Source organism: Falco naumanni, chromosome 1 (genome assembly GCF_017639655.2).
Source record: "Falco naumanni isolate bFalNau1 chromosome 1, bFalNau1.pat, whole genome shotgun sequence".
NCBI classification, from domain to species: Eukaryota; Metazoa; Chordata; class Aves; order Falconiformes; family Falconidae; genus Falco; species Falco naumanni.
The window spans coordinates 105489503-105513447 of record NC_054054.1 but is presented as its reverse complement, the minus strand read 5'-3'; the positions used below and the strand labels follow the sequence as shown (position 1 = coordinate 105513447).

The following is a 23945-nucleotide window of genomic DNA, read 5'->3' as shown; positions in this document are numbered from 1 at the left end:
CCTGGCTGGAAACCCTTTGCTTGCTGGATTGCAGGTTGTGGAAAGGAGAAGCCCAGGGAGAGCAGGAGCTGCTCTTCCCAGCACAAAGCAAGGAGCAGCAGGGTGTGGGGCAACACCAGAAACCAGCCCAGCTTTGCTGGCTTGAGGCACAGTCCCAAAAGAAAACAGGGAAAACCCAGCCAGCCTTTCTCATCATCCTCCCCACAACACCCCGAGAGGCAACAGCCTCCAGAGCAACTCCTGGCCACCAGCCCCCTCCCCATCAAAGCTGTTGGAGCCCACAGCACCCTCTGACCCATCCCCAGCTGGTGTGGTCTGCAGGGAGGGGGCAAGGGCTGCTGGGGACAGCTCTGTCCCCTCCTGCTCCCAGCAGGTCCCAGGCATATTGATCAGCCATCCCGGAGGCAGGAGGCGAGGCTGGAGATGGTGGTGGCAGCTGGGGGGTGAGGGGGCAGTGGGGTGGGCAGCCATGTGTGCAGGTCCTGGGAACCCAGTAAAAGGAAAGGTTTTGTTCACACACCACCTCCCTGCCCTCTCCCAGGGTCCCAACAAGCCCAGCTGCACCGCCATGGCCTGCCTGGAAGATGCTTCCATGCCTCAGTTTCCCCACTGGTGAGAATCTGGACTGGGAGGCAAATGCTGGGAAAACCCTGCCCATGGGAAGCGGTGGAGAGGCAGCCAACACCAGCCTGATGCTGGCGGCTGGAGCACGGGGCCAGGCCACCCAAAGGGACCTGCACCAGCCCGGGAGCTTGCTGGGGACATGTCCCCAGTGTCTGCAGGGGTCCGGCAGCCGGGATGTGCCATGTCACGGCACACTGCTGCCCAGGTCACATCCACTGGCGATCAGGGTGCCGAAAAGCCTCCCCAAACTGGGGACCCCTCTCTCCTGGCCCCCAGCCCCAAGGTCACAGCCTCTGCCTGCAGGCAGCAGCAGGCAGCAGCAGGCAGCAGCAGGGGCTGCAGCTCCCAGGACAGTCTCTCTTCCCATCTGCTCCTCTGCCGTTAGCAAGCAGCACCGAATTTACTGCCGTCAGCACTGCAGAGCCCGTACAGCGGCACAACGGCAACGCACCCACTTCAGCAGCGACCCCGCAGCCTGCGGGGCTGCCAAATCCCACCGGCAACAAACCCAGAGCCGGACCCAACCTCGGCCCCCCAGCCTGGTGGGGCTCAGGGCTGTACCCCCCAAGCTCAGCTCCCAGCTGGGTGGGAATCAAGGGCTGCTCGGGGGCCAGCAGGGGATTTGCACCAATTTTTGGCAGTAAGAGCTGAGCCCTCGCCTCTGGGCTTGGGTCATCTTTTCCCCATGGGTTTGCTCCTGCCCGGGATGCCAGTCAGGTTTCAGCACGCTTTCAAAGGGTTTTTACTTATTCACAAAACAAACCCAAACAGATATAAGAAAAAAATGAGGAAAAAAACCCAAACCCAAACAGCAAACAACCCAGGAATATGCACAATCTCTTATGAACAAAAGAATTGCACAAAGGAGCGAGTGCAGAGGGGGGAGCAGCTGGGACCTGCTCTACGCCGCTGCACGAGCCCTTCCCCACCCTGGCACCCCATCCACGAAAACACGACGATCATTTTGCTGGTGTCCCGGTAGACATCAGAAACAGTTGATGACAAAGGCTGGGTCCTTCCACCTGAGCTGGGAGGGAAACAGCCTTTACCCCAAAGGCAGAGCACCAGGGAGGGACTAGGGTCCTGAGTTCAGTGCTACCACCCTCCACGTCACACTGGGCAGGGATCTGGGGTCTTCCCTACTGTTTTCTGCCTGCACCTACCCTGCCTGCCCCAGACACCTCAGAGCATGGACCATCATGGAGCTGGTCTGGACCACGCAGGATGGAGAAGGATGGGGAGGATGCGGGGATCCTGGTCCTTCCCCACTTCCCCAGGGGCTTTTTGGGGCAGGGACTGGCTGTGCAGAAGCCCCTCGGGGAAGGGAAATTTCAGCTGAGCTCTCCGCAAACCCAGTGGTGTTTACAGAAGGAACAGGAGGTGAAATGCCCACAAGGAAGAAATACTGGACAACCTCGAAGCAGGACGGGGTTGCAGATGGTGTGAGATCCAGTGCCTGCATTTCTGCTGCATGGAAATTGGTGAGGACCTGGTATTTCTTCTGCCAAAATGCGGGGGAAAACCTGGTGTTTGGATTGCTGGGAGGGGTTGCAAAGCAAATTGCAGAACTGCAGCAACTCACTGCAGAGCCCCTGGAATACCCTGGTTTGATTTCAGCCCCCTTTTTACATTTTCTGAGTATAATCTAACTTCATTTTCACAGCAGAATATCCATTTTTCTCTCCTCGTCTCTTCAATGAAATGGCTGAAACCAATCAGATTTCACACCAGAAATGGTTTTGTTTTTCCAAGGGGCAGTTTCAGCGGGGGAAAGCTTCAGCCAGTGTTTTAGGAGCTGAGGAAAGCCAGGCCTTCACCCAGCTCTTCCCAGCCTCAGAGCACAAACACCCATGGGGGGCTCAGCCAGTGCCCTGGTGGGGCAAGTGGGGAAACTGAGGCAGAGAGTGAGTGTCCCCCCCTAGCAGCCAGGGTTCAGCCCCTCTCTGAGGGCACTGCCACCAGCTCCTTCCACTGTCCCCATCCCCCCTTACCTGCGTGAGGGTCCCGGGGGTGGGTGGTCATAGGATGCTGCAGATAGCACTGGCATCCTCGGAGTGGTCGCAGTTGTGGACATCCCAGCGGATGTGGGAGCAGCGCAGCAGCGAGGGCTCGTGGCCCTTGCACTTGAGGTTGTCGAGGAAGATGTAGCCGGTGCCCTGGCCGTAGCGTGCCTCCCCCCAGGCCGCCACAGCGTGCCCACAGCCCAGCTGCCTGCACACCACCTTGGCATCTCGCAGGTCCCAGGCGTCGTCACACACTGTCCCCCACTGGGACAGGTAGAACATTTCCACGCGCCCCTCGCACCGGTGGCTGCCGTTCACCAGGCGCAGGGACCCTGCCGAGGGGATGGGGTGAGGCAGCCCAGGGGGCAGCCCCTGCCCATGCCCACCCCAGCACTCCCCCCTCTCCCTGCCTGCCATCACCCTAGGACAGTGGTGCAGGGCTGATGGAGAAGAGGCTCTTCCTGGCCATGTGGCCCCAGGACAAGAAGAGCCCTGGTCTCTCCAAGGCTGGGCAGTTTGCTGCTGCCCACAGCTCCCCCACTGCCCCTGCACAGGCAGGAGCGCAAGGGGGTGACCACTTGCCAGTATCAGAGCTGGGGCTGACCCCCAAAGCATCGGGGTGGATGTTCACGTTGAAGGAACAGACAATAATGTCTGTTCCTGGACATGGACCAGTTGGAATGAGTCCAGAGGAGGGCCACGAAGATGATCAGAGGCTGGAGCACCTCTCCTATGAAGACAGGCTGAGAGCTGGAGTTGCTCAGCCTAGAGAAGGCTCCGGGGAGACCTTAGAGCAGCCTGTCAGTACCTGACGGGGCCGAGAGGAAAGCTGGAGAGGGGCTTTTTACAAGGGCATGTGGCGATAGGACAAGGGGTGATGGCTTTAAACTGAAAGAAGGCAGATTTAGATTAGATATTAGGAAGAAATCTGTCACTGTGCGGGTGGCGAGGCGCTGGCCCAGGCTGCCCAGAGCAGCTGTGGGTGCCCCATCCCTGGCAGTGCCCAAGGCCAGGCTGGACGGGGCTGGGAGCAGCCTGGGCTGGTGGAAGGGGTCCCTGCCCATGGCAGGAGGTTGGGACTAGATGATCTTTAAGGTCCCATCCAACCCAAACCCTTCCATGATTCTATGATCCTCAGCTCAGCCCTGTTGGTCCATCTGGTCACCCCTCCACCGAGGTCCATCCCCTCCTCTCCCCACTAGGATCCATCGCCTCCTCTGCCTGGACCAGCTTTGGGGGCACCAGGAGAGGCCACAGCTTAACGGTGCTGCCAGCGTGGCTTTTCCCCCTCCTGTGGGCTGCTCCAGGTCAGTGCTTCAGGCACTGCCAAAGCTGCTGGCCTCTGTGCAAGCCACCCCTGTTTCCATCCTGTGCCAGCGCACAGCATCCCCAGGGCTGGCCCCGCATCCCCAGGCAGTACCCGATACCTACCGTCCTTGGGACGAGCCAGGGCCGACGTGGTGGTTGTGACAGTGACTTCTTGGAAATGGTTTCCAGCATCATCAGCACCTGGTGCAGTGGGGAAGGGGTGGGAAAAGCAATTCAGGGGATTCCTGTGCCCCCCAGGGCCGGGTCGGAGCCCCCCAGCAGCAGCATGGGGTAACCAGGGATGGATGCAGGGATGTGTGGAGTGGGATGTGCAGCCACTGTGCTTCCAGGAAAGTGCACGAACGGAGACCAGAGGTGGTACCCACGCTCCATCCGTCACCAGCCATGGCACCCAACCACCACTGCTTTCCCCCCATGGGCAGAAGGAACCCCAGGGTTTGGGGACTCAAATTCACCTGCCACCCCATTTTGGGGACCCCTTTTCCCACAGCCAGCCTGAGTGTGGCCAAAATCCTCCCTATGCCTGTTATCTCACTGGATTTCCGTGCCACCAAGCCAGGCTTCAGCAGAGACCCACGCAGTCGCATCATCCTCCCTCTCCCACCCGGCTGGCGAGGGAAGACCCTTGGGTGGGAGCTGGTGGCCACTGAGCTTATCCCGTTCTCACCTCGGCAAATGACCCCGGCATCCTCGTGGTGGCCACAGTTGTGCTGCCCCCAGCCCAGGTGGAAGCAGTCGGCCAGGCGAGCCTCGCCACCGCCGCAGCCCACATTGTCCAGCAGGATGGGCCCACTGCCGTAGCCGAAGGAGCTGAGGATGGTGGCGGCGAGGGCAGCACCACAGCCCAGCTGCCGACACACCACCTGGGCGTCGGGGAAGTCCCAGTCATCGTCGCAGACGGTGCCCCAGGTGCCATGGTGCCGCACCTCCACCCGCCCGCGGCAGCTCCCGTTGCCGTTCGCCAGCCGCACGCCGCCACCTGCGTGGGGGGCCCTGGCACAGGCACGCTGCCGGGGGGACCACGGCTCCGCAGGGGGTCCGATGTCCCCTGCTGACCCTCCGGGGGCATGGGGTGAGCCCCCGTGGAACAGGGGGTGAGCCCTGGGGATGTGGGGTGAGACCCTGGGGGCATGGGGTGAGCCCTTGGGAACATAGGGTGAGCCCCATGGGGTGAGCCCTTGGGAACATGGGGTGAGACCCCGGGGAACATGCAGTGAGACCCTGGGGGCATGGCGTGAGCCCTTGGGAACGTGGGGTGAGACCCTGGGGGCATGGGCTGAGCCCCTGGGGATGTGGGGTGAGACCCTGGGGACATAGGGTGATTTCTGGGGATGTGGGGTGACCATGAGGACATGGGGCAACTCCCAAGCAGCATGGGGTGAGTACTGTGAGCATGGGGCAATTCCTGGAGATGGGGGGTGAACCCTGGAGGGCAGGGGGTGAACACCCTGGGAGCACAGAGTAAGCCCTGGGGATGTGGGGTGAGCCCTGGGGACATCACTCCCTGGTGTACTCCTGGGGACATGAGAGCCCTGGGGAGGTGGGGTACATCTCAGGGGCATGGGACAGCTCCCTGGTGGCTTGGGTTGAACCATGGGGTGCTCAAGTTCCCCCAGGGAATTGGGAGGGGGGGTAGCCCTGGGAGCATGGGGTAATTTGCAGGGCTGTGGGGTGAGCCCTGGGGATATGGGGTACCCCCCAGAGATGTGGAGCTTAGGGGGGCCATGCTGGACCCTGTGAAGGACCGGCAGTGGCCACATACTTACTTTCCTGCTCGATGGTAAGGAGAGCGGTGGTGACCACCTCGGTGGCCTGGGAGGGCTGGTATCTGCTGTCTGTCACTGCTGGGACAAGTGTGGGGACACACGGGCATTGTGGGGGCCAGATCCTGTGCCCACCACCCCTGCTCCGGTTGGTGCCAGCAGCCTCCAGCACCACAGCAGCCCCATGGCAAGCTCCTGCCACGGGCAATGTCACCTCCCGAGCCTACGTGTGGCAGGACCCCAGGGGGACTGTGCTGGGTGACAGGAGGACACAGGAGGCACAGCCCTGCCCAGCAAGCCCCCAGCCCCGGCAGCAGCACGTGGGTGAGCTGGGTGGCTGCTGGGTGACCTCCTACCTGTGGCCGTGGCAGTGAGAGTCTCTTCATAGTCCAAGGCTACGGAGGTGGTGAAGGACGTGCTGGTGGACGTGTCCAGCCCTGCAGTGACACAGAGGAACAGAGGTGACAGATGGGGAGAAGCTGCAAAGCTGTGAACTTGCTGACTCCAGGAGGCAGACCCGGGGTCATCTGCTAGCTCTGGGATGATGGGGATGGAGATGGACCACGTCCATCCGCACATCCCCACTGCCCACATGCTGGAGATTGCGCTTCTCCACCCCAACCCCAGCACCGAGGTCCCACGTGCAGCCCCGAGGGGTCCTTCGCTTCTGGGAGGTTTATCAGGCAGGGTTCATTAGCTCTAAAGCTTCGTTCTTCCCCTGCCCCGCTGAGCAAGGGCTGTGCGTGGTGGTGCCATCGGCTCTGTGCCCTGGCCAGGTGCCAGAAGGGATGGGGACATTTAGGGGAGAAAGGACCAGCCCGAGAAAATTGTCCCTTTTTCCCGCATCAGCCCTTTTGTTCGTTAATAGTGGGAAAGGGAAAAGTGCTGGCACTTACCGCTCCCATCATTAGCTGTGATAATGAGGGAATTCACGGGGATTATTAACATTATAAATGGTAATCAGCGGAGAATGGCAGAAATACATCATTTAGGGAGGGGAAAGGGGAGACAGGCTGGGCCTGGCATCACGCCCAGCCCCTGGCAGCCACTCGCTCCTTCCGGACATGGGCAGCTTGTTTTCGAGCCAGCGGAGCAGGGAAATGGCAGGTCCGGCAGATGCATTTCCCTTGCAAATTGCTGCTCGGGCTGTGTCCCAGGCTCTCAGCACCGTGTCGCAGCCTGCTCCGGAGCGCCAGGATGACGGCAGGTAAGGAGAAAGGATGCTCCCGCCGCGCACAGCCCGGGTCCCTGCCTGACCTTGGGCACGTCAACATCCCTCCGAGGCCATTTCTCTTTGGAGACCAGGCTATCTCTGGATTTTTTCCCCCGTGAAGGTGGTGCTCTGTCCCGCTACCTGTACAGATGACCCCAGCATCCTCGTGGTGGCCGCAGTTATGGATACCCCAGCCGAGGCTGTAGCAGGCAGACAGGAAGGGCTCGCTGCCATCGCAGTTGACGTTGTCCAGGAGGATGCGCCCCGTGCCGTAGCCGAAATAGGCATTGCTCTTGTAATCCAGGGCTTGGCCGCAGCCCACCTGCTTGCACACCACGCTGGCGTCGCTCATGCCCCAGTCGTCGTCACAGACGGTGCCCCAGTTCCCGCGGTAGAAGATCTCCACCCGGCCTTGGCAGGTGTCAGTTCCACTCACCAGACGGATGCTGCCGTCACCTGGAGGGTGGCAGCAGGCGGTGAGAAGGACGTGACTTTCCCCAGGAGGTCACCACACGTGCCACCTCACAGCGATGCCACCCAGCCTGGGTCTGGCAGTGCCCGTGACGGCAAAGAAACTGGGTGAGAAGCAGCGGGGAAGGGGTGATGCTTTAGGATGGCACAGATGATGGGAGCCTTGGTGAACCTCTGGGGTAGGGTTTGGCCATGGCCAGCACAAAGATGGGGTCCCCAGGGGTCTGCCCCTCAAAGCCAGAGAGTCAGGGTGCTTCATGGAGGGGCAGCGGGTGATGGGGGGGGGCGGATGGGAGGGTGGGGGGTGCTGGTCTCTACCATCCCTCAGCCAGGACAAGCCTCTTGCTAGCGACAGCTGAGCAGCTTACTTTCCCCGTCCTGCACTGAGGCTGTGAGGGTCCTGCTTGTCGGTCCTTCGCTGGCTTGCGTGGGCGAGAACTCTGGAAAGGGAAGCAGAGCAGTGGCATCCGTGGCTCCCCACAGCCATCCCTTCCAGAAGCAGGCTGCAAGCAGTGCCCCACACGCTGCCCACCCTGCTGCTCCCCCAGTTCGGGCACCAGCCCCCGCACGCACACCAGCGAGCACGTGCTGCAGAAACAAGCAGGTTTGCACCAAAGCAGCCCCCATGGGGAAAGAAAGAGGGGTCTGCGGCTGCCCCTGCCCAGAGCTATCTTCCCAGTTACAGATGCAGGATGGAGCCAGGACCTCAGCTGCTGGTGTAGTGGGAAGTTGTGCCTGGCAGCATGGCATGGGCACCTGGAGTAAATCACAGCGCAGAGCTGTCAGGAGTCAGGCTCCAGCGTATCATGGGATTTGGATTTGAAGTCATGGCATATATATATAGAAAAAAACAGTAATATTTTTATTTTCCTGCTGGTTTTACCTGTATTTCTTTTGCTAACGATGTTGCTTCAAGCTACCCTATTGCCCGCCTTGACCCAGCTCCTCAGCTGGGCTGGTGAAATTACCTGGGGGTGGTGTGGGGAGCTGCCTGGGAGCGGAGCCAAGTGGTCCCATAGCCAGCCACATGCGTGCCCAAGGGCTGCAGGAAGCATCCCGGGAAAGTCAGCCCACCGACACGGTGTAGACGTGACCAGCCCCACGCTTTCCTCCATAATCACAACGGACAGAAAGCTGGCTCCTGAAAGCTCCCACACGGCACGGGTGGGAGCACCTTTCCTAGGGGTCTGGTGCTTGGGCCAAACGCCTGCATCTCCCCTGAGGGCCACCCCAGAGCATCTCCTGCTCTCCTTCGCCAACCAAGCTACAAACACCTAATGACTCAAGCCACTCCTCCACCCCCAGACCCATCTCCCCCACCTCCTGCTCCAGTCCTTTCACCTCCTTTCCAGCAGTGCCTTGATTCAGAGCTCCTGCTCAGTCCACCACCTCCTTTCTCTGGTTGCTGCTGGTCCGACCCACCAGCCAGACCAGCATCCCTTCCTTTTCCAACCCCTGCTTCTGCAGGACACCAGGATTCACCAAGCAGTTGCAGCCGTGGCCAAGCTCCGGGTCTGCACAGCCTCACATTTACGGGTCGTTGATGCGTGGCTGATGAGCAAACCCTACGCAGCTATGCAGGAGGAACGTGTAGCGTATATAGGGGTTGGCATGGAGCTGTTCCACTTTCACTTGCCAAGTTTGAACACTTTCCACTGCTTTTCTCACCTTTAGGAACATTTCCTACTGAAAAGCTCAGCAATTTAAAGAAAAACGAGTCAAAAGGGGAAGGAGCAGTTGGGCAGCGGCTGACTTGGAGGCAGGAGCGTGGGTGGGTGCGTGCTCTTTCCCCAGGGATCATGCTGGAGAGGTTGCAAAGTCCCTGAGCTGGAAGTGACGGGGAATACAGAACAGGCTGGTCACCTTATGGAGCACCAGCCTGCTGAGCTGGGAGATAGCCTGGATTGAGGAAAGGGATAGAGGAAGGATGCAGAGGAGGTTTGGCTGACCCAGGCTCCAAGGAACAGGCTCTGAGATGCAACTCTTGGGCACCCCGAAGGCATGCAGCACCTCAGGCACCCCCCTGCTCTCCTTGCCCCCAAGGAACCAAACCTCGTTACCGTTGCATATGACAGCCACGTCCTCGTAGTGGTAGCAGTTGTGGATGCCCCAGCCGTGGCTCCAGCACTCGCTCAAGGCTGCCTCCCAGCCCTTGCAGTCCACGTTGTCCAAGAAGATGGGCCCGCTCCCTTGGCCGAAGGTCATGGCAGCCGGGAGGGCAATGGCATGGCCGCAGCCCAGCTGGCGACACACCACGTTGGCATCCACAATGTCCCAGTCATCATCGCAGACGGTCCCCCAGGAGCCGTTGTAGAGGATCTCCACTCGCCCCTGGCACCGGCTGGGCCCATTGGCGAGCCGTATCTCTGGAAGGATGGGCAGAGAGAGGTCCCTCAGCAGGCAGGAGGTGACAAACGTTTGGTGGGTGTCATGGGGAGGGTGTGAGCCCTCTCTGCACCATGTCTCTGCTCCTTAAATAAAATGGTGACACTTTGCTGTAGCACGAGGCAGTGGTTGGCTTGGTGCTACCCACCTGGGCTTCTCTTCGTCTGCTGGAAGCAGCAGACTTGAAGACTCAACACATCTCAGTACATAAATGAGATGCTCCATCATCCCATCCTCTTGCCTACTAATGGCCTGGGCAATAACGCAACAGGAGAAGTGGAAAGCAGACACGTGGCATCACGTGATGACGTACGATGGGTGACAAGTGACAAGATGCAATTAGCAATTCGTATTAGCCTCAACAAACACGTCTGGAGCTGGTCCCACATGGGAGTTGGTGGGATGGAGGTGATCTCTCAAGCTGCTGGCGATGGGGAGCAGGCGTGTAAGTGTCCCTGGCCTGCCATGTCAAGGGAATTATTTGCTTGGATGTGACAAATGGCACAGGGACAGGGACTCAGCAGGAGGTGGCAAAAATTCCTCTCTTGGGATAATAATCAGAATAGGCATAATTAAAAATCTCTATTTCATTTCTGTAAAAGAAATTTAGCTTTTTGTTGCCACCTTTTGTTCCAAACCAATATGCTGCCTTTTTGAAATTCCCCAAAGCCCATTTTTAACCAAAAAAAATGCATTTTTCCATTACCAAACTTCCTAGAGAAAAGCAGCTTTAAAAGAAGCATCTCACCTGGGAATGGCAACAGCACGGACTCGGAGGTGGTGCCTGCAAGGGAGAAGAAAAGGAATTGGATCTCCCCAGCATCCCTGCAGTGAGCAGAGGAGGGATGCAGCTCAGATGATGATGGCAACAGGGATGTGGGTGGGCATGGCAGGGACCAGCAAGACATGGCAGCCCCCTGGATCCTTCTCTTTTCTGCAAAGATGGGAGGTTTGTAGGGGAAAAAATAACCACCCTCACCCAGGGCATCATTTCATCTGCTTCACAGGTGGAGAAACTGAGGCAGTGGCACGTGATGTGGGTGCCTGCGGCTCTGTGGTGGGACTGTGCTTTAAGCACCGGGTTACTGGCGTGGGTACCTGCCCCAGGTCCTGCTCCCCCTGGCCTTGCCCAGCTCCCCAAGGTGAAGCGTGGCTGGGGGGTGCCCAGGGCACCCCTACCAGCTCCCTGAGGGTGAGCATCATTCCATGCTGGCACAGGCACTGTTGACCATCAAGGGAGAAGGAGCCCCATGGAAAACTGGGGTGGTGAGATGGCGATGAGGAAAACCAGCCCTGCCTGTTACGGGAAACCCGCTGGAGAGCTCCTGATGGAAGATGCTGCACTGGGCATCCCTATCTGCGTTTCAATTGATTTTTTTCCTTTTTTTCCCCCAAAAAGTCCACTTCTTTACAGCTTTACATTTATACATGTGTACCAACACACCTGTTCATGGGGTGCAGGCACCTTAAGGGTTGGAAACAGGTGGTGCTGGAGAACTGCAGGCAGCCACTGCTGCGCACCACTGGGCAGGATGATGCTCCTGGCGTGGGCAGAGCAGCGTCCTGTCTGCTGCGGAGCTCAGGGTGAGCCCCGCTCTGCAGCCCATAAAACACCAGTGAGACCAGCTGCACCGGACTGGCGTGGGGGCACACAGGTGTGGGTGCTTGTCCCTTCACCTGCCACCCTTCGGGGAGTGTGACACCTCTCACTGGGTGCTGGTGGCACCATCGATGGCTCAAGGAGAAGAGGTGGGTTAGAAAGCGTGAGGGAGCAGAGAGGAGCAGGGAGCACAGCCACGACCACAGCTCCACGGCTGGGAATCCAGCTTTCCCAGTAACCGGAGCCTGGATGATGCTGCCAAGGGCTTAACAAGACTTTGTCACAGAAATATTCCCCCACAGCCAGGAAGGAGCTCGGTGGAGCACAGCAAGCAAGAGCTGAGAGAGGAAGGACTCCTCCGTTGTTTTCCCAATTAAACAATTGGGATAAATATATATATATATATACATTAGGGTAAATAAAACAAATAAACTGCTTTCATGTAGCAGTAGGGGTAAATCCAGGGGAGACGTGCTGGTCGCCTGCAGCACCAGGCAGAGCTGGGGCTGGGGCTGGTGTAATCTGGGGGTGCTGGACAATCAGGATGGGGTGTCTCGATCCCAGCTGGCTCAGGAAGGGCAGCGACACGTGGACAGACCCCCAGTGATTTCTGCCTCGGGGCTCAGCTGTCCAGCCACATGCGAAATGGTGCTGCTGAGGGGCTTTCACCCCCTTTTAATTCTCAGCCCTCTCTGACCAGCTTGAACAAGCAGCATCTGGAGGGAGCTGAACGCTTGCAGGATGCATCCCCATCCCAGCCAGCCTTGATTAAATAAGGGCTCGGAGAGAGCCCTGCCAGAAACCCAGTGCCCGGGGGTATGGATGCTTGGGGAGGGGTGTAGACAGGCTCCCCCCACCCGGCTGGGCCCTTCTCCCACAGCTTGGGGCACAAAAACCCTCTCAGCCCCAATTCTGAGTGATGTGGGGTGCCCCCTGGGGTGCTGCCAGCATGGGGTACCGAGGTCTCTAGCTTGTTCGGGGCATCATGGCAACATGATCATGATGCCCCAGGGGACGGTAGATGGGGGTGGGTGGCTGGACCTTGTGGATGTCCCCACCGATGCCCCAGGAGTGTGCAAGCCCTCGGATCTCTGTGGGCACCCCAGCCTTGAGGCTTCAGCTGCATAGCCCTCTCCCGTGGGTGGCACCTTCCCAGCAAACAAAAACCCTCCATGGCAATTACACCAGCCCAGGGCTGATCATCGCCCGTGGTGGCTCCGTGGCCTCTTTTCCTACCCCTGGCTTGGACCAGCCCTGTCCTGCTTCGCACTCAGCCTACGAGCAGCGATGGGAAGGTCGATTCCTGCCACTCCAAGGTAGATGTCACTGCCATAAGAAGCGGGGTAAGCCTGGAGGGGATGTTCCAGCAGATGAACCCACCTCTCTTTTGCCTTGCTGGGATGTTGCCTGGGAGACCATTAAGTCAGCTACAAAACAGGGCTGTCAAAGAAAGACCTAGAAGCCCTAAGAGAAAAGAGTAAGGCAAGTGTCTGGCTGTAACTATAGCTTAGCACCCCGGAGCAGGGGCTGGGAGTGCGATGCCACCTGGAGCTGGGGAGCTCCAGACGTGGTCAGGCACTGCTGCCCACCCCAGCCATCCCAGCTGGATCCAGGCAGGTTGGGAAGTGATGCTGCAATGCCAGCAAGAACTGGGGATTGAGCAGGGGGGACCAAGGGAGCAGAGAGGCTGGCTTGCCAAAGGAAAGGACAGGGAAGGACATGGCAGCCCCATGGGCTGGATAACAGGGAAAAGGTAATTCAGATTACCTTTGTGTCAAAAATGTGGAGATGTGAGGCTTTTTAGGAAGACTGTTTGATCCTGGCTGGTATTGATTTTTAACACTTAGTCCACCCCAGCGCCGAAGAAACAGTGGATGAAAAAGACACTGTTAAATATTCAATATTCATCTCCCTTTAAGTCAAAATCAAAGCTCTAAAATATTCATTTGAGATCATCCTCCAGCAAAGTCAAGAGAGACCTGAAAAAGTATGCCTGGTATGTCTACGTTAATGAGGAAGGAGAAGAAACTAGTGTTTTTTGAGAAGAGACAGAGCCCTCCGCATTTCTCTGATCCAGCTTCACAAAGCCAAAGGAAAAAGGGAAACTAGCTCAAATAAACAGCATCCCTCTCAGGGCACGGTGCTAAATAAAACCACCAAGTGGGAGGACAAATCGCCCTTTGTGTGCCTGTTAATGAAGATCACGGGAGAGCCTGGCGGTGCAGGGGACAGTGGCAGAGCCAGCGGGGTCCCCCCCAGGTCCCCACACCCCGACCGCAGGCGCTGGCAGATCGGGGATGGGGGGAAGCTCCAGCTGAGGGGGTGGGAACTGTAAAACCTGATTTAATCCAATTATGGTGTCTGACTACACCTTAATTGCTTGCTTTCTGGCTGGCTTTGTCTTGGCGGGGCTTTGTTGAGGCAGGAAGGTGTTACCAACCGCCTGGCTGTAATTACACGGATAAAGTCACGCCAGGATAATTATGCAGCCACAGCGCTCTGTGCAGACCTCATTTGAGACTTTTTTCCAGTTCAATTTAAATGCTTCCCAGCCCTGGCCGGACAGTGTCAGCCAGGAGTGGCTTGGGACCAGTGTCCTCAGGGGATGGGTGCTCATCCCACCCATCCCAGCAGCAGGATGGCCCCACAGCTCCCATCCCTTGGCCATCAGCATCCTCCCAGCGGTGCTGCCAGCTGCACGCTACCCTTGAACGCTGAACTTGCCATCATGCATAGGTCGTGGTGGGTGATAAGAGCTGAACTTGTTCCCCCATCCCTGTGCGTTCTCAGCACCATTGGGGACATCGTGATATTCCTGCTCACGGCTCTGGATGAAGAAAATCTCACCCGTGGGGCCAAGGAGAAGGAGGACGAGGAGCGTGGCTGGCATCAGGGAGAGAGGCAGCACCCCCATGTCTGGTGTCCCCATGCTGTGCCAGATGGCCAGGCAGGGACCAAGTCTCATTGCTGCACCGCAGTCCTGCTGCAGACGGGTGTCCAGAGGATGCTGTCCCTGAAACATGCAGACAGCAGTGTTGGTGGTGATGGCCAGGAGAGCCTTTGTCCCACCAAGGGCCGTGCAGGACTTGCAAACAAGTCCCTCCTTGGCACTTGCTGGAACAGTGACCCCGAGTCACATGAAAAATAATTCAGGTCGGATTTATTGAGAACATTTTTACGGGTGGCAAGATGAAGCTGCAGGGCTACATCCCACCTGTGAGACAAAACTGGAAGCAGGGAGAGCCTCGGAGCTGTGCTGCTGTACAGGCAGAAGGATGGACCCCAGACCCACCAGGACACCTAGATGCTGAGCCTCACAGCTCTCACCCAGGGTCTTCAGCCCCCAAGGTGTTCAGGGAACCATCCCATTTGCATCCACATGGGGCTTGTCCTTCTGTTACTTCTATGTGAGGTTACAAGCAAACCCCATAGCACATATACCCCACACCGCACATGCGTAAACTGAGTCACCTATTAATTCCAGACACAACTGGGATGGAGCTCCCCATCCACACAAGCCTGAAAGGTGCTTCCTAAAAGGCAGAGGGGACCTGGACTCCACCAAGACACGTCAGACAACCCCCTTTGGAAAGGTATGGTCTTTCACCTCCAGCCAGGCTGCCTACCCCATGTCCCCCCCTCCAAGGTTGCTCTGGCTCTGCCGGTGACAAACACCCAGCTAAAGGCCACAGCCATGGTCAACCCTCTGGTTTGTCTTGGTTCCTCTCCCTCCAGTGGGCTCCTGGAGACCATGCCTACCTCCTTCTGTGCGAAGAGGGGATCTGCTCCGCAGGTGACACAGTCTCTTGGCTGCCCTTCCCAGCACCCAGTCTGCACTGGGGTCCCCACGGTGGAACCCATGTGGTCATATATGGCACTTGAGCTACCAGAATGCCCCATCTGGTGCCTTGCACCCATCTTTCTTCACCACCCCATGATGAATTAATGCACCCAAGAGCTCTCCTGGGCAGCTCCAGTCCCTGGCCACCCGTGTCCCCCAAGACCTCCACACTAACCACACAGGATGAGACCTTGCCACCTTGGCTAGCACATCCCCAAGGGCCCCATTGTCTCTGCTTTTCTTCATCCCATGGGAAAAAGCAGGGAAAGGCATTTCTGTGGGAAGGCAGAAATTCCTGGGGGCTGATAGGACAACCTCATTCACCTGGGGGACGGAGACAGAGATGCAAACTCCACCAGGACAAGGTGGGAAGCAATCAGGGGAATGTCAGGCAGAAAACAAGGAAGAGATTAGATATTGTAAGACGACGCTTCCTCTTCATTTACTGTTGCCTTCAGAAATTACTGCTGAAGTGGCGGATTTCTCTCTGTTTCACCCAGCCCTATGGGGGAGCGGGGTGGGGGGCTGCCTCTGCACTCTGTTGCACCTCTGGGACCCCGACCAACATCCCAGCAGTCCCAGCAGCTGGCCTGACAGCAGCACTGGGACAGCAGCGTGCGCTGGTGGAGGAGTGCCATCGTGAGGATGCTTTCATATGCTGGCTCTAAAGCCAGGCTGTAAGTCTCAGCTCAGAGCCCTAAAATTAGTCCTTCCAGCCCACATGAGGCACAGCATCTCCTGAAGGGATGGGCACTGACTGCTGCTGCTTGATGCTTCCAATGATGGGCAGAAACTTGGGAAAGGACATTAAAATCGGTGGTACCAGTGACCAAACCCCCCCACCCTGTGGAAACCCCTCACCCAGCCTTTCACTGCTCCTGGTTTTCCAATGTGGAGGCATGGGCTGGCAAGATCTCCCAGGTGGGACTGCGTGCTGGTGCCGTGTCCACACAGCCAAGGTCCCTCAAGACCATGGGCTGGGGGAGCTCCCAAACCTCCAGCCCAAGCCTTTGACTTTGTTGCCTGCACCAGTGAGAGTTGATGGTAGATCAAGGCATTTTGCATGCACCAGTGTGAGGTGGTGGTGGCACAGTGCTGGAGGTGCAGGATGGAGCCATCACGGCTGGGATACGGTCTCCTTACACCTCCCTGCTCTCACGGCTCAGCTCCTGCTGACCAAGCCTTGGGAGGAGACCCGCCAGCAGACAGACGGCTCAGTGACGGGGGATGAAAACCAATCTACTCCCTAAGGTGGTGTTGTTCAATACTCCATTCATCCTTCCTGCAGCGCTGAATAATGTCGCCTTTTGTCCCACAGCCCTCCCCGCTCTCTGGTGGGGCAGGACTGACAGACGGCCCCTCTGCTGCCCTGCTCCGGCCAAACCCCTGCATCATGTCCTGCTCTCAGGGATGCTGTCATCGCCGGACACTTTTGGGCTGGAGCCATCGTGTTCCTGCTCCCTGCCAGGGCTGCAGCGGGCATTAACCGCTGCGACGCTGTGCCACAGCTGACCCTCGAAAGGTAAAACCTGACTTTGGTGGGCTTTTCCACCTGCTTCTCCAACCTTGCCCCAGCGCTCGAAGTTCAGCTACAAACTGAACCCCCTTTCCTTGCAGCCAGGGGGGTTGGTGCTCTTTATGAATGCCTATAGATTAAAAACTGCTTTTAAGCCATCATAAGCCATCGTAGCAAAGCACAGCACCCCTCTCAAAGGGTTGCTGAGTTGGGTTTCTGAAAATGCCTCCAAGCAAAGGTCTTTCCAGCTCTTGGGTGCCTTGCAAAACCATGCCTCTGTCGGAAGAAGCAACGCACCCTGGCTCAGCGCCCACAAGGACTGGCCACCGTGTCTGATGCCAAACGTAAAGGGCAGGAGCAGGGCTCTAACACGGGGCACAGAAAGTCCCCGCTGTCACCCCGGTGAACACACCCCAGCCAACATGCTGTGCCCAGCCAGCTCCGTGCCCTCGGTGAAAACTCCATCCTCCCACCTGGACAAGAGACCTTGCAGGTCCTTTGGTCCCCTCTGGTCCCCCTTGGCCATGGCTGGACTGACCTCCCTGCTCTCTAGCTGTCACTTCTCCAACTATTCAAGCAGCTTCATGAGAAATTACAGTCCTTAAACCACCACTGCCCTGTCAGATCCTTACTTGTAATTACCTTGCTGACCTGAAAAAAAGCATCATAAATCCACATACCTGTTTGGTATTTTCTTTCCAGTATAAAGATCGGTATAATGAATCCCAGAAATAAGTATTCTCTTTTGAAGTAAAGAGCTGTGTAGTTAGTTAAAAAAATTAAAAAATAATTGTTGAAATGAATATTCCCAGTAAAAAACTGATGGGGATAAAGCAGGAATTTTGTCTTTAGGTGAGATCTCGTTTAGTAAATTCAAAAGAAAGAAAGAAAGAAAAAGAATCTCATCCATCAACTGAACAGCTCCAGCCTGTCATCTCTTTGCACCTTTGGGGCCAGGAGGCAGATGCTGGATTATAGGTTTAGCGCCAGGCGGCAGCCCTGCATCCCATCCCAGGGCAGATCATCCTGAAAGCCAAGGAGGAAGAGAGGAAGGAGGAGAGGGAAGAAGGAGAGAGAGAGGAAGAGAGGGAAGACCTCTAGGGAGACATGGCGAGGAGGGAATGGCTCGGGTTTCAGGAAGGCAGGCAGGGACACATCCTTAAATTGGGTGCTGGCGGAGCCTGGGTTACGCCTCGGGGGAAGGGAGAAGCCAGCTGGGAGGATTTGGGCTGTACAGCTCCTTCCCACCTCCCTCCTCGGGTGCCTGAGTGCCCACCTGGAGAGGAAGCCCACAATAACCAACTGGCTGGAAATATTCCTGCCGGTGCCTGAACCAGCACTGGGATGCAGCAGGAGGGGGTGGTCCCAAGCCTCCCGCCCTGCCCAGGGGACTCGGGGACCGCTCGCAGGGACCCCACGCCTCCTGCAAACCATGGTCCTCCCTGCCCGTTCCTGGGCCAGAAGTTACTTTCAGAGATCCTTCTTTCCAGGGTTTTCCCTGCCCGGCTATCCAGGACAGCTCTGCCGAGGACGTTAGCGGGACCTGCCACATCCTTGTGTGGAAGGATGCCATACCCCAGGGATGGAAACCTTGCTCGTCCACCTCCGTCACCTCGCGTGGTACACATTTATCTTGTCTCCTTCAGCTCCCGACTGGGGCATCTCTCTTCATTTTAAGAGGAAACGTGTTTATCCATTTTTAGACATTTTGACCATCATTGCAAGTAAAAGCCTGACAACACAAGACTCTTGGGGTCCCACCAGCCTTGAAGGCAATGGGACAAGGACCCCCAAACATACTGGGCTTCCCTGTCTTGTGAATTCTTAGGCTCCCAGCGATTTTAGGAGTCCGGTGTGCTTTTGGCTTTGAACAAGTACATCTTACAATCAACAGGATTCCTGCCCTGGCTTTCATGGGAGGCAGCAGTTGCCTCCTTGCTGCTGGAAGGCTCATTTGCTCCCACACAAAGCCCAGACCCTTAAATGGCTTTAAACGCCTGGACTTTGTGTTCTAATTCAGTACAAACCAGGCTCTGGCTGCAACTGTTGCTAACTGCACGGTTCCCCATCTGCCATTACTTTCTTGTACGGATTCGGTAATTAGCAATTAGGCATTTACTTTTTATTCCCCAGTAGCAGCAAAGTTCTAATTAGCCAGCTCGCAAACACAAGTTTCAAAGGTGCCTTTTAAGTCTGTTTTGCCTAAACTTTGACAAATTCTCCGCTGTCCTGGCTAGCTGCCAGGGCCCACAGGCTGGAAATCATCAACTTCAGCATCGATCCACATCCAGACTTCGAACACCAGGAACATAAAAGTCCCTAAATGCAAATGCTCGGGGGTAAGGTCAGCAGCCTGAAGATGCTGTCACCTCGTCCATGATTTCTCAGGCCATTTGAGCAGCATCTCAGACGTTTTCCATGTCTACATTGTTACTGCATGTGCTTTGAGTGGCTTGGCAGTATCAGGCTACAGGCTTACGCCGCTCCGAGGAAGAGAAAACACAGCCAGCCTTATTCAAGGAACAGCCACCACATAAGAAAGGCTAATTATAAAATTCCACAGGGCAGCAAGGCTGTTCTTTTGTTCGCCAGGAAAAAAAAGGAAGCTCTTTTTGTCCTTCGTGATGGTCCTGCTGCCTAGTCACTCAGGGCCATGGGTGATGCTCATGGGAGAGTGGCTTCTGGAGGGGTCAGGGCTGAGCAGGACCATTCCCACGTCCACTCAGCATCCGACATGCACCACGAGCAGCATCTGTCACAGCTTCCTATGGCAGCGGGGTGGATGGCATCTACAGCAGCCGGCACCAGATCTCTTTGATGGCAGTAGCTCAGTCGTGGGTGGAGGCTGGGGAAAACAAGGGGCTCACAAATCTGCAGACAACACAGAGCTTCCAGAATGATGATGATAATAAAAAAAAGATTTCCCTTTTCAATTAGCTGGGAGAATAAAGAGAGGAGAGAGAAAATCATTTGTACATACTGTGCCATCGTCAGGAAATATGTTGTTGATTTAGAAGAAGGGCCTGGCACAATATAGAAATGTCAGAAACTACAACAAAAGCATCTTTTTTGCTGGCTGGAGGAAAGGACAGGGCTGAGCTGTTCCTCAGAACACCGGTTGCTGTGGCGAGCCATTAGCCAGCTTATAACGAACGGCAGGTTTCCCCTGGTGATTGCTGAGCTAAATTACCAGGAATTTACAGGTTTCCTTCTCGCTGCTGCCTGTGCTTTGGGGAGCAGTGGCACCAAGGATGCTGCACCTGCAGCAGGATGGAGCGTTCCCTCTTTCCACACCCTCCTCTGCTCCTCCAGCTGCTCCAGGACATGGGCAGCAGCGGGGTACCCCACGATGGAGCGTTCCAGGAAAGGAGCTCTCACACCCCAGCCCAGCCAGTGTCCAGCAGCCTTAAGAGAAGGGAAAGACGTAAGCGCAGAGCAAGAACATCTCAGTTCCCCTGTTGTGGCACCCAGCCCTGCCTCGGTGCGGCTGGAGCTGTGGTCCTAGCACACCTCTGTGCTATTTGGTAACCCAGCTGCTAATTTTAATGTATTTTCTGGCAGCTGGTAAGGGCTGAAGGAAGAGTAGGGCTGAGGGAAGGGCAGCTGCAGCCCCCAGAGAGGCTCAGCATTGCCCTTGGCTGCTGCAAGCTGGAGCGCCGGGAGAGGTACCCATCCCCTCCCCAGACAAAATCACCTTTGTTCCTCCCAGTAATCTGCTTCCTGACCATCGTGCTGCAGAAACCACCCCAGCCAGGTGAGAAAGAGCAGCCCAAGGACATGGTGCTGACAGGCGGCTCTCCGGATGGCAGCTGACCCATGCCACAGGCTCTGGCTGTCAACCAGAGCTGCGGAGGAGCAGGCACGGACCGTAGGGGGGATGAGGGGATAGGAAACAGGGAGCTGGGTCCCCTCGGTCACGCAGGCTGGTCACAGCAAAGGCACTCGCTGTGCACCATCACCTTTAGGGTATCCTTGTAACTCCCTTTTCTGCGTCCCCTCTCACGGCATTGCCTGTCTGGGTGAAACCTCACCCTGCACTGGGCTCCCAGTGGTGGGATCCTATGGGACAACAGCCGCTCGTATACGATGTGTCCGTATATAAGTCCATCTATAAGGAAGGACCAGACTTCCCCTGCTCCATGGCTGGCAGCACCGGGGAGTACAGGCAGCCTGCTTCTGCTGAAGCGTTGCTGCTGTTAGACAGGGCTGCTGCAGCCACAGCCGAAGTGCTTTTAAATAATGCCCAGAGAGCTTGTGCCATGCCGAAGCTGTCCCCTTCATCAGCTCAATCCCAGGTGGCAGAGAGCAAATGGTTGGGAAGTGGTGACCTGTACGGGGACGGACAGACTGACGAGACAGACGGGGTGGACGTCGCTGCCTGCCGGCACAGAAACCCGCGTGGGATGGAGATGCCGCTTCCGGGCCTGACACTTAGAAATACAGAACAATTTGGGTTGGAATGGTTGGAAGGGACCTTTACAGGTTTGTCTAGTCCAGGCTGATCCAGAAAACCTCCCGGAGGGATGGATGGCATTTTTGGCTGCCACACAGCTGAGTGTGCACTAGGTGGCACGCATTTTCAGGAAGAAATGCTTGAGGCAGCTGGGAGAGGGGTTGGGGTTTGGCAGAGAGCAAAGCCCCACTGGTGCCAGTGCTTTGGGGAGCTATGGTGGGTGTAAGGCGGAGTGGGGCAGTGTGTCTGGATCGGTGCTGATGGTGAGGTGAGGATGGCCAAAGCAGGCGAGACGAGTACGTGACTCAGAGGATACAGTGCCAGCGGTTTCTTGGCTGGATCTTGCAAAGGCAGGGATGGAGAGAGGCTTTTTACCAGGGTCTGTAGTGACAGGGCAAGAAGCAGGGGTTTAAACTGAAAAAAAAAGGGTAAATTTAGATTAGACATGAGGGAGAAGTGTTTTACGATGAGGGTGGCGAGGCGCCAGCACAGGCTGCCCAGAGCAGCTGTGGGTGCCCCATCCCTGGCAGTGCCCAAGGCCAGGCTGGACGGGGCTGGGGGCAGCCTGGGCTGGTGGAAGGGGTCCCTGCCTGTGGCAGGGGGTGGCACTAGGTGGTCTTTAATGTCCATTCCAACCCAAACCATTCCTGATTCCATGATTTCCCTGGAGGAGGCAGGCAGTGGGGCACAGAGAGCTTAGCAGAGCTCTCGGGGCATCTCCCACCACCAGCAGGGACCAGGGACGTGTCCCTTTCATCAGCTCAATCCCAGATGTCAGAGAGCAAGGTCACCCAGTGACAGCAAGATGCCCATAACCCACCCCACCTCTGCTTTGCCTAATCCATCACTGGCAGGGACCAGCGGCAGCTGCTGCAGAGGCAAATGAAACACAATTCCACCTATTCTCTTCTGCCTGCAGAGGAATTTCTTCCTAATTCCTCTCACTTTGGGTTTGTCCGTTCAGGGAAATTAATCTGAAATCAAGTGGGCTGTGAATCCCGAGCACTGCAGCAACCCCAGCACAGTTTGGGCAGCTTTCTGAGGGGCTGGGCTGTTCCCCAGAGAACAAGGCTAACCCTGGTAGCTTAACAGAGCCTCAGCTAACAGGTTTTATATACGTTAGTGTAGGTCCTTGAGTCCAAAACACGTGGGATGGAGCAGCCTCGGAGAAATTAATTCACCAGTCTTCCAGCCTCACTGCAAGAAAAGAAACGGGGAGAAAACAAATATTTGACTGGTTATGCTGCTTTGTGGATGGCTCAGGCAGAAGGTGATCCTGTGCTGGAGGACCTGCTGCTTTGCGGAGTGATTTGGAGAGCATGCAGAGAAGGTTGGTTCAGTGCATAAGTATGGGAAATAGGGGATCCAGCTGAAAAAAAGCATAAGGGATTGTGTTAAATCCTGTGGATTGTTAGCTTAAAAATCATATCAAATATTTTTGCAGGCAGTGAGGACTATGAGGTCTGCATCCCTATAAATAGTAAACAGGGTCCTTAGGGAGAGCTGGACACTGAGGTTCATGTTTCAAGCTCAGAGAGCATTGAGTATCTTTGCAGCCACCTTCCAAGGAAAGAGTTGAAGGAAATCCTGCAGCAGGGTCTGATGGGCTCAGCTGTTCGTCGTGCCCAGGATTCGTGTTGTATGTGGTGCCTTGGCTCTGCTAACCCCTTCCAGGGTTTTGGACCATCATGGCATATGGCTGTGGCTTTGACAAGTGAGGGAGAAGTACGAGAATAGGGTGACTGAGGTCCAGCAAAGCACTTGTATCGCTGAGATGAGATTCTGTGCCTCACAGAGCCTTCCGTGCACCCTGCTGCAAGATGTCCTACCAGATCAGCTCACGAATCCCTGCTCAAAAATAATTCATAAAATATGATAATAATAATAAGAAAAGAAATCCAATGCACTTCTCGACTCTTCCCACAGCTCAGCCACCACCTGGCTGGTGTTATCCCCATCGCACAGCCCTTACATCCTACAGAGGTTACACACAGTGCACCTCTGCTCTCCCATAACACAGCAGACCCCCTGCAGCCCTTACCTGTAACACCCTTCACACCCTGGAGCATCGTTCAAAGCCCTCGCCCAGCTTCCCTCATCAGCCAGGACTCCCTGCTCCTCACTTGCAGCGTCTCTTCATCTTCCAGCCATGCTGTGTAGTTCTGCCAGGCTCAATATAATCTATTCTTCACCATCCTCCATCCTCCCTGAAACCTTTTTCTATTTAGGATCAGAGGATATTTGATGCCTATCCACCTGTGCAAGCACATGGATCAGAATCTGCTCCCCACACAGCTTTATAAAGCATAGCTATCTATTTTTCAGGCTTGTGTATATCGAGGTTGAAATGAAAAAAAACCTTTGCATTTCTGTTTGGTTCCTAATTACAGCCACAGGACAGGAATTCTAAGCACTGGAGCTGCAGAGCACGAATCTCCAGGCACTGGCCAGTTTTGCAGGAGCTGTGCCACTGGTAACAGTCCACAAAGGCCCCGTCCTCCTCCCAGGGAGCATCTCTGAAATTGAGATGTGTTTTGGGAGGCTTCCAGTGAGCACAGGGAGGCTGGAGCAGCCCTCACCCACCTGGTTCCCATCAGGGCTCCAGGCACCAAGCCTCGGAGCTAACTCTGCATCCCTCCTGTGAGCAGGGGAGCAGGGTGGGAAGTGGTATTTGCGGCAAAACTAGGGACCAGTTGGGATTTGACTCCTGGCAGCGGTTTTGTGCCAGCGAGAGCGGCGGTGGCTGG

At 56.5% G+C, this 23945-nt stretch overlaps 1 protein-coding gene across 3 annotated transcripts; it reads right to left on the bottom strand.

The window, feature by feature from the left end:
• Positions 1-1365: 1365 nt before the first annotated feature.
• Positions 1366-17869, bottom strand: SSC4D (scavenger receptor cysteine rich family member with 4 domains). 3 transcript variants are annotated; one of them, XM_040614360.1, is made up of 12 exons: positions 17426-17869; positions 14236-14401; positions 10537-10572; positions 9464-9769; positions 7772-7843; positions 7074-7388; positions 6076-6156; positions 5723-5800; positions 4624-4935; positions 4059-4136; positions 2616-2959; positions 1366-1651 (listed from the first exon to the last, which is right to left on the bottom strand). In XM_040614360.1, exons 2-11 carry the CDS (start codon positions 14351-14353, stop codon positions 2643-2645), a joined length of 1713 nt encoding a protein of 570 aa, XP_040470294.1. In that variant the 5' UTR covers positions 14354-14401; positions 17426-17869; the 3' UTR covers positions 1366-1651; positions 2616-2642. The 3 variants fall into 3 exon arrangements, with proteins under 3 accessions (XP_040470294.1, XP_040470305.1, XP_040470315.1); XM_040614371.1 differs by having other exon boundaries at positions 1366-1646; XM_040614381.1 differs by having other exon boundaries at positions 5723-5797.
• Positions 17870-23945: the final 6076 nt, after the last annotated feature.

Coding starts and splice junctions, on each gene's coding strand:
- SSC4D (XM_040614360.1), bottom strand. CDS start 14,353: ATGAGACTTGGTCCCTGCCTGGCCATCTGGCACAGCATGGGGACACCA. Junction 10,573..14,235: donor CCTTCTCCTTGGCCCCACGG/GTGAGATTTTCT, acceptor TCTCCCTTGCAG/GCACCACCTCCGAGTCCGTG. Junction 2,960..4,058: donor CCTGGCTCGTCCCAAGGACG/GTAGGTATCGGG, acceptor TCCCCTCGGCAG/GGTCCCTGCGCCTGGTGAAC.